Source organism: Arabidopsis lyrata (assembly GCF_000004255.2).
Source record: "Arabidopsis lyrata subsp. lyrata unplaced genomic scaffold ARALYscaffold_6, whole genome shotgun sequence".
NCBI classification, from domain to species: Eukaryota; Viridiplantae; Streptophyta; class Magnoliopsida; order Brassicales; family Brassicaceae; genus Arabidopsis; species Arabidopsis lyrata.
This window is the reverse complement of record NW_003302550.1, coordinates 18,417,282-18,427,730: the sequence shown is the minus strand read 5'-3', so window position 1 is coordinate 18,427,730 and position 10,449 is coordinate 18,417,282. Positions and strand designations below refer to the sequence as shown.

The window sequence follows — 10,449 nt, the reverse complement described above, 5'->3', positions numbered from 1 at the left end:
AAAGTATAAGGATTATGTTGTATGGAGTCTATTAAAACAATCTGATATGATATAATTTTTTTTTCTCGCTTAATTTATTTTATATCATTTATAAGAGTTCATTATCACTTAATAGTCAGTGTAATATTTAATGTTGGAAAAAATTAATTCGAAATTCAAATTCCTTCATAAGTTATACCAGTTTTACTAGTATTACCAAATCTCGTTAATAATACTAGTTTTACCCATTTGCCATAGAAAAAAAACATAGTATTACATCAGAAAAAACTAGTGTTACATAGTTGTCCAAGTCGAAATTATTTTACAAATCATAAAGTGCAGATAAAATCAAATATTATGATTGCCAGATAACAACCACAAACAAAACAAAACATAACCTCTACTCTCCACAGTTGCTCAGACAATTCTGGTTGAGTGATGACTTCCACATACAAAACATATCTACGAACTACGGTTATTTTCACCTAAAACTATATAGACACCAACATCCTCATCATCACAAATGTAAATCTCTTCCTCTGGTCCCAACACCACTGCATTATACCTCATTTACAATTTAACCTTACTTTTATCTAACACTAGCTTCTTGCATATCCTACCTTCTAACATGGAGAGAGTTATCTTCTCCCCTGATGTCTTCATCACCGAGCTATACATGCGACTTTCGTATTTAAAATATATGATCACGTTCTCCCTCATTGTATCCTGCCAAAACAATACAAAAACTCTGCGAGTTATACTAGTTGTACTACAATTCTGGGTAATACTAGTAAAACTAGTAATACTACATATATCTGGATAATACTAGTGTAACTAGTAATACAACATATATATATCTGGGTAATACTAGTGTAACTAGTAATACTACATGTATATGGGTAATACTAGTGTAACTAGTCATACTACATACATCTGGGTAATACTAAGTGTAACTAGTAATACTACATATATATTTTTCAATAGATTCAGGTTCAATTCTACCCAGTTCTACCAGTTGTACTTTCGCGTCAAGAACTCAAATCGAATGGTTTCGGGTTCTCAACTACAATTCACTATGATTCAGTTGCTGCAATCCATTTCTTATCCATTTACAGACCTATTCGACCCAGAAGCTATGCATAAACTTCCAATGTGCATACCAAACAATTAGCTAAATCCAATTGGATTCAATCTCCTTAATTCTAAATGGTTTTGATTCAATTTCAAGCTCAAAGGAGCTCGAGAAACATACATGTCCTTTCTATCTCGACCCAGCTCGCTGGAGGAGAGGATACGACAACAATGACGACTGCAAATCGAATATGTGGAAACAATGGCGGAAGAGGAGCACGACGAGAGCGAGAGCTCGTTTTTTTTTTTTCCAGTTTTCGTTTTTTTTTTTTTAATTTTAGTAATTAATTAATTATTCTAAAAATAAATGAATGGTATAATGGGCAACACACATTTCATTAATAGAGAAAGAGATATGTAGACAAATAAAGGATATAAAAGGTTAGTTGCTTTCAAAAAGGGACTTGAGAGACATTTTCTCCATTGTTATATCCAAATTGGGTTATGGACTCAACGGCAATAACTCATCTCTCGGCCTCAGAAGTACACTCCACTCTAATATTAATCGTAATATCTCTCATTCGGTCATTGTTGGTAACCGTTCCAAACTCCCAGTCACTTGAGCTGGATCCTCTTCCTTTCAAACTCCCTCCAAAAATTTCTCTCTCAATCATGTCTTGTTACACCTCAAATTGTTAAAACTTACTATCTGTTCGTAAATTCACAACAGATAATTGGTGTAGTGTTGAATTTGACCCTTCTGTTTTTTCTGTGAAGGATCTTCAAACCCGGACAGTTCTACTCCATGTGATAGCTCCGGTGATCTTTACTGTCTTCCAGCGTCCCTCAATATAACAACATCTTCATTAACTGCTCTTTTAGCTTCCACCCCAACTCTTTGGCACAAATGTCTCGGCCACACAAATAGTTCTGCACTTCATTCTATATTTACGGTAAATTCTGTCTTATGTAATAAAGACAAGCTTCCTAGTTCTTGTCAACCTTGTTATTTGGGAAAGCAACTAAAATTGCCATTTCATTCTTCTCCAAACACGTTTTACTCAACCTTTTGAAATTGTGCACTCTGATGTTTGGTCCTCACAAATTCCAAGCATAAGTGGAATTCGATACTATGTCTTATTCCTAGATGATTTTACACAATTTCTCTTGGTTTACCCAATTCGTAGAAAGAGTGATGTCTCTTCAAATTTTCTTCACTTCACGGCTGAAATCAAAACACATTACAAGGGTCAAATTCAATCGTTCCAATGCGACAATGGCAGAGAATATAACAACCTCCAATTTCATGATTATTTCGATAAGAATGGGATAAAGGTTCGTTACTCATGCCCACACACTTCTCCGCAAAATGGGAAATCCAAAAGGATGATAAGAATCATTAACAACGCAATTCGAGCTCTGCTCTTTTAGGCTCGACTTTTGCCTTGCTATTGGATTGAGGCTTTCCATGTCATAGTTCATATATTGAACATTTTTCCGTCTTCCGCAATTCAAAATCAAATTCTCTTCACTCTCTTCCTAAAAAAACAGCCCACATATACTTACGCGTTTTCTGGTGCTTGTGCTTTCCAAATTTAAATCACTCCAACTTCCATAAGCTCTAACCAAGAACAACCCCATGTTTGTTTCTTGGTTATCTATCTCAACATCGGGGATATCGCTGCCTTGATCTCAAAACAAACAAAATTATCATCTCTCGTCATGTTCACTTTGATGAAGATATATTCCCAGTAGCTAATATGCCGTCAAATCAAGTCTCGTCTTATCGTTTTCTTGAGACTAACGATGAACCTTCACCTCTGTTTAAACAGATATTGCAGACACCAATTCCACTTCCTCTCCTACCCACTATACTACCGTAACCCACTGTTCCAACACAAGCTCAAATTCTCCCACCTCCTCCTCGTCATCCCATGACAACCCGATCCAAATCTGGTGTTATCGGACCAAAACTTGTTATATCTCTTCTCACCACTACCAAATAGCCACTTCCCAAAGGCAAAAAAAAAAACTAATAGTTTGAGCCCATTACTAAACAAAACTGTAAGTAAAATATCCAAAAAATAAAGAAAAATGTTTGCCAGCTACACGAAAGAGATGCCATCAAATCAAAGCATATATTATGGTGTTTATAAAATTAAAGAGAAATAATAGAGAAAAATGAATTTATATACTTTCATTTTGTTAATAAAATTTTGGTAATATAACAAAATATACATTTTCCTTTTGGCATTTATTTTTTTACCATAAAATAATATTTTTTCCTTCTCGGTTGTTTAAATACCACAAAAATGATTTTTTTTTTTAAATATATATTTTTTTATATTACCAAAATTTTATAAATAAATATAGCACAAAAAAACAAATTATGGTCTATTTTGTGGTATATTTAGTTATATTACAAAAATATATATACTAAAATTTTGTTGTATAATTACTATGTGGTATATTTATATTTGGTATATTTTTTTTATATTTTAAGTAAAATTATGTAATAATCTAGTTTTTAAATTTTTTTTATCAAAAATAAATAAAAAAAGAAAAACATATTTTTTTGAAAATTATTTTTGGCCAACATCGGTCAACAGCAGTCAATGCCGGTCAACGCCGGATTCCGGTAACCGGATCACTGGAATTGGATGGTTATGGTGTTTATAATATGACCTATGTTACTTCGGGGATGTCCGTATGTGATGGCAATACTACATACATGTAGCTAACAAGACATTTTTAAAGTATGCATGTGTTACTATGTGATGGCGTCTCTTTCGTGTAACTGACAAACATTTTCCCAAAAAATAACATATATGAGGCTCAAACTCGACATTTCAAGGGCATCAAGATAAAGATTTGTCACTATAACACAAGCTACTTTTACAAAATGATGCCCTTAACTTTAAATATATATGTCATGCCTAAAGCACCAGCTTCATGTGCTTTAGCCATGGGCCTGATCTGTGCATTTTTTGTTGTGTCCAATCCGGTGTTCCATGAGCTTACGAAACACGTAGAGCTGGAATGTCACCTCAAACGAGATAATATTAGACGACGAATTATCCAAACGAATAGATGATATTGGGAGATGATATATTGTAATTGGGCTTAATGGGCTTTTTAAGGATATTTTATGTACATTACTAGAATTAGGGTATTCATGTTAAGGGTAAATCTTAGCTTTTGTATAAATAGGATAGAGCTATCTTTGTAAAACTCATTTCAGATATACATAAAGAATTTTAGACCTTACAATAGCTGCCACCAGAAACAAGAGTACAAAAACTCAATAGACATGGCCAATACTAGTAATTTGCCATCATTTCTTATGTTGGCCTTGGCCTTGTATGTCGTTGCAGCACATACAAGTGCTCAGTGCAAATACTCTCCATCATCACCACCACCGTATGTCTATAGTTCTCCACCACCATATGTCTACAGTCCCCCACTACCATCTCCATATGTTTACAAGTCTCCCCCACCGGCTCCTTACCTCTATAGCTCCCCACCACCTCCTCCATACGTCTACAACTCTCCACCACCACCTCCTCCATACGTCTACAGCTCTCCACCACCACCTCCTCCATACGTCTACAGCTCTCCACCACCACCTCCTCCATACGTCTACAGCTCTCCACCACTACCTCCATATGTTTATCTTTCTCCTCCTCCTCTTTCATTCGTCTACAGCTCTCCACCATCCCCTCCATATGTTTATCAGTCTCCTCCTCCTTTTCCATTCATCTACAGCTCTCCACCACCGCCTCCATATGTTTACAAGTCTACCTTTCATCGTCCATTCATCTACAGCTCTGCACCACCTCCTCCATATGTTTACAAGTCTGCCCTTCATCGTCCATTCATCTATAGCTCTCCACCACCCCCTCCATATGTTTACAAGTCTGCCCTTCATCTTCCATTCATCTATAGCTCTCCACCACCCCCTCCATATGTTTACAAGTCTGCTCTTCATCGTCCATTCATCTACAGCTCTCCACCACCCCCTCCATATAATAAGCAATAAAAAATTATTTTCTAAATTGTCATATATAAGAACTGAAATGTATTTCTTTGGTTATACACCATGTGCACTTTTGTTGTTTAATTGCATCTTATGATGTTGTTTAACTCTTTAAAAGATCGATGTGCTTGTCCTCCGTCTTTTACTGTCTAATAAACTCAATAAATTTTATTGAAACAGTTTAAATAAATCCATCAATATCGTTTCTTTGAACAATTTCAGTTTCTATGAAAAGGATATACAAGTGTACCAATGTAACTTGGAGTCAGTATAAAAATCGATTTTTTTCTCATAAAAAACAAAGAAAATTAAGGTAGTGATGGAGCAAGATATTTCTCAATGATATATGTTAACGCAACTAAACTCGGAACTAACAAAAACCATTAGTATTATTAATTTTATCTTTATTTATTATTATCTTACAAATTTCCTCTATAAATAATAGAGTCTTAAAATTATAATTCGTAAGTAGGTAGTTCGAAACGTGTAATTATTCAGTTTAAAAGCACATAATTTCGAATGTGAAAGCAATGTAGTAAGATAAACGTCCGTTCTATGAGTGACAAACAAACTACTTAAAAAACCAAGAAAAGATAACAAACAAAATAACAAATAAAGTGGGGGAGATTATATACTATATTTTGAAATTATATTAAATGGAAAATCCCAAAAAATAATCTTCAAATTTAAATATTTTCCCAATTAAAATTTCCAATTTTTCGTTTCCATATAAAACCTCCAAGTTACAACATTTTCCCAAGAAAAACCTTAAACTTTTGTTGTTCCCATATAAAACTTTCAACTAATTAACTTTATCTATATAAACCTTTGTTTTTGTCCATCATCATATATTGTGAATTTTTAATCCACTTTATAAATCCAGCATCAATAGTTATTCATAAAAGGTTGGAAAAAAAAGTAAAGGGATGTTGCAAGGGAGGTAGAAAGGTAGAAAAGATATAACTGGATATAAGGTTTAAAGGTTTTCTTTTAAATGGAAATAAAGTTTATTAGTTTCTTTAGAAGCTGTAGAGAAATTTAAAATTACAATAGATGGTCTCACAAGAAGAAACTCAACTTTCATTAAAACTATCATGGTTGCACAAACGTGGCTATTATGGCCAAGGCCAGAATCTTGATGTCAAGATTATCCTCTATCTTAACAATAGCGTCCAACCCGTCGATTCCGACCATTAAGGATTTTCACATGATCATTCTTCCTTGGACGAACTATCTCCAGTTCGCTTGGGGGGACCATTATTGTCACCTTCACCGCTAACCCCGAGAGACACTTTACACATTCCATCCTGACAAAAGTAGCACATGGGAAGAATGCTCGCGTTAGAAAGGAGCTACCATTCATAATAACTTCTCGCTATCAAGATCATTGAATTTTTTTTCTGGTTTTGTTTATCACTATCAGTTCTTTTTATATTTTAAAAACAAATTCTGGAGTTGGAGAAAAGCAAAAGACTAACCGAAACATCTCGAATCACGGCCACTTCGCTGTCCCATCCAGCCTTTCGTACGTACGTGAACCTTGCTACAACATTCACATCAGTGGCATTTACGAAAAGCTAAGAAAACAACCATAGATATGGAAATATTTATCTTACATTTTATTAGATACGCTTCCTCTTATTAGACACGCTTCCTCTTACATTTGATTAAATCTAAACTGACATGGATCTATATGGTTTGTGAAATAATAATAAAAATTTCATATATGCATCCATTTGTGTATATCTCCATCCTTCAAAATCCATCGATCATGTCTAGGGAAACATTCGCATATTATCCTTCATGATTCTTGAGCTCCCAATGTATGAATACCAATCTTGGAGTACGAAAGAATCCATATAAATTTATGTTTACTATTAATTGGATCATATCCAACAAGGTTCACGTAAATTCACTAAAAAAAGTGGTCTCGGGCGACAAAATCAGGAGCTGGGACGTGGCGGCTCGAGTAAGTTGTGTTTTCTGTGGAAAAACGGTGGAGACAAGAGATCATCTTTTTCGCTTGTCCTTACTCATCTCAAGTGTGGTCATCTCTCACAAGAGGTATCCTTCAAAACCGTTACGCAGCAAGTTGGAGCCTAGTCTCCTCTCTTTTGCTCGACACTTCTCAGCCTAAGTTACATACTTTCATGTTAAGGTATGTCTTCAAATTAACAATTTATACTTTGTGGAGAGAGCGCAATGGAAGGCGTTACGGCGAGAGTCCTACACTACCTACTAAGCTCGCAAGACTCATTGACGAGAATGTAAGAAATCATTTCAGCTCTATTCAAAAGTCGGGAACAAATGCATACAAAGGGGGGCTACAATACTGGTTTAGCACTCGTACTCATATCCGTTAAATTCTTTTCTTGGTTTCAGTTTTTTTTTAATTTCCAGTTGGTTTTAAATTTCAAACAATGGACTCTCGAGCTGCATTTATTGTACAACGTCTTTTTGGTGAATAAATTTTACATTCATACAAAAAAAATCACTAGAAAAAAAAATATATGTTTTTGTGTCTTTAATTTGTACATTTGCATCGGTTCTAATTGATGCGAATTAGTTTTATATCATTTAAAGACGCGGCTCTAAAAGTGAAGATGCAGATATTTTGCATCAGTTGAAATAAATAATTGCATCGGTTTTTGTAATCGATGTCAATATGCACCGGTTATGGGAAAATGATGTTAATTTTGCATCAGGTAAATAAATGGTACTTTTAGTAGTGATGCAAAAATTAGTTAATTTTTTTATAAATTTAATTAAATTTTTATTTAATTAGTTATATATGATGGTATGTAACAAGGTCCTAGATACTATTTATTATTTAACTGAAATAAATATTTTAAAATAATCTCTTGGTGTCGATGAGATTTTTTATTCATCTACCACACATTTATAAACTTATTCCAAAGTTATGAGTTTGTTGTAAATGAGTAATTTTCTCTCTCAATATTTGTTTTGTCAATGTGGGATTTTCCTAAGAAAATGAAATTGCATTAATTACTTATTTGTTTGAACAATAAACACCAATATTTATTTTGTGTCTTTTTCTTTTAAATGATGCAAATCATATATATGAAAGGAGGCTATCTCTCTTCATCCTTCCGCCACGTCAGCATTTTAGGCTATTCTGGAGCTGACACATCAGCTTTCTATTCTTCCAATCAAAACATTTCATTAATATGATTCACCTTTTATTTTTTACACATCAGTTATTGTCAAATGAGAAAAACAGAATAGTCCATGAGGGATGGGGCATATGGATTTGAAAATCTATTTCACAAGTTAATAATATATTTATTATTTAATTATATATATTATTTAATTTTACATATTGATTTCTACTAATACTAATAACTTATTTTGTTATTTTATGTTTTTTTCAATGAAATTATTTTATTGGTTTTATATACTCCAAAGTTTTTTTCGCTAATTTTTGTAATCTTAACTCAAAATATGAGTGGATAATAGTATAGTGGATTTGCTAATGGTTTGAGTAAGTTTTTCTCTTAATTTTTTTATCTATATATTACACTGAGGGTGAAGAGTACGTAAGGTCATCAAATTTTTGAGGTTCTATAATCCCAACATTACCATCTATAAAATTGGTTTACGACAAAGATTGTTTACGGATTGTGTGAGTGATGCATTGTTGACTATGTTGGTTGAAAATGTATTTTAATACTAAGAGTAGTTGTTCATTGCATGAGTAAATGATTAGATAATTAAAAATTACATTTATCAAAATATAACATCAAGTAAATCAAAATAAAAAAAACGGAAAAAACTTGCGGCGTAAAGCGGGTGATCAACTAGCAACAAGAACAATCAAAATAATTTGTTCTTAACAACTTTTAAAACAAACCCACGCGTAGCGTGGGTATTCATCTAGTTAAGATAAATTTGTATCAATTTGACTTAATTAATGCCAAATAATTAGTTTTGGCGTCACTTATCCTTTAAATGGTGACCACTATTAAGAAAGAGAAACAGCAGCAATGTCTTATTCCGTTTTATTCCCTAATTTATTTTTTTACTATTTTCTATTACAAGGATTTTGTTTTCAATAACTTTGCCCTATACATTTCCTCTTCATTTCACATGAAAAAAATGATGGAACAAAAATGTTTTCCTCCGAAATTGTAGAGGAACAAATATTAAAAAAATTATTAAAATAGCACGAAGTGAGTGTGAATGTGGAAGCTATTCGTAATGTAGTGACTTTTGCGAGATCTTCTACCAAGATATTGATCTCATTTGATCAAAGGTTTGATCCATTGAATACGAGTAGAGGAAGATTGCCTTGGAAATCACCACCAGGTGGAATTCAACATTTCTGATGCTTACAAAAGCACAAAAGTTTAGAGTAGCATTTGATATAGATGGAAGCTGAAGACAAGCTCTATAATAACGACTTCCTCAACGCAGAAAAGGGTAAGAAAAGGATTGATCCTCCTACTTATATTGATTGGATGGCTATAGACAAAATGATGTAAGATTGGAACCCCCCAATCTTATTAATCACAAGATGTCAAGAGTTGACAAACTTTCTTGTGGAAATGGCCGTTGGTAGAGATAGAGATGGAAGTTGCGATTGATTCCACTATCATCATATAAACAAGAAGGCTTGATTCCACAAGCAATATGATCCGTAAATTAGTAGAAAAGAAGTGATTCCACACTTAGATTTTAAAGACAAGAACACAAACAATTCAAAGACACTTATTGAAAGAAAAATAACTTTTATTAAATCAATGATAATGGGTGCTTTACAGTAAATTCAGGACTGAGCTTTTATAGGCTTATGGGTGCTGGTGCATGGGAAGACTTTTTCTATATGTCTAAAAGTCTCTCCTTGTCGTCAATGATAGTTTTGGAGTGAACCAAATATGAAAAGATCCATTTTTGGCAACATATGGCCCGCGGGTAAAGCTAAAAGAGTAGCTCCTAAACCAACTCAAACCCGGGGTGATGTGGCTCACCCATTCTTCATAAAATCTGCATAATATTGGTGAATATTAAAGCTAGGCCGAGGAAATGTGACTTTGGGTCGCTCGAATCGATTGGTTCAGTAGTTTTTGAATCCGTCTCGCATAAATGTTTTGAAATATGTAACTTCCTGGTGAATCTTCAATTTAGGTTGGGCAAAGTCTTCATTGGGTCGGTAGATTTGAGTTTTGTGTGCTCTGAGTGAGTTATCGTGGACAAACTTCAATTCTGCATGGTGATTTATGTTTTTAGCTGAATCATTACTCTTATTAGGATGTATTCTTTCTAAATATCCAATCTTATGCCAGTTGCTTGATTAGTTGCTTGATTAAAACTTGGTTTGCGCCAAAATTCTCCTTTTTGGTCTG

The 10,449-nt window shown here is 33.7% G+C and overlaps 1 protein-coding gene across 1 annotated transcript; it reads left to right on the top strand.

The window, feature by feature from the left end:
- The first annotated feature begins 4,303 nt into the window (after positions 1–4,303).
- Positions 4,304–5,276, top strand: LOC9308462 (extensin-3). Its single transcript, XM_021021849.1, has one exon. It carries the CDS (start codon positions 4,361–4,363, stop codon positions 5,087–5,089), a length of 729 nt encoding a protein of 242 aa, XP_020877508.1. The 5' UTR covers positions 4,304–4,360; the 3' UTR covers positions 5,090–5,276.
- The last annotated feature ends 5,173 nt before the right edge of the window (positions 5,277–10,449 follow it).

Bases quoted from the DNA above. Each gene is read 5' to 3' on its own strand.
- LOC9308462 (XM_021021849.1), top strand. From the start codon at position 4,361: ATGGCCAATACTAGTAATTTGCCATCATTTCTTATGTTGGCCTTGGCC.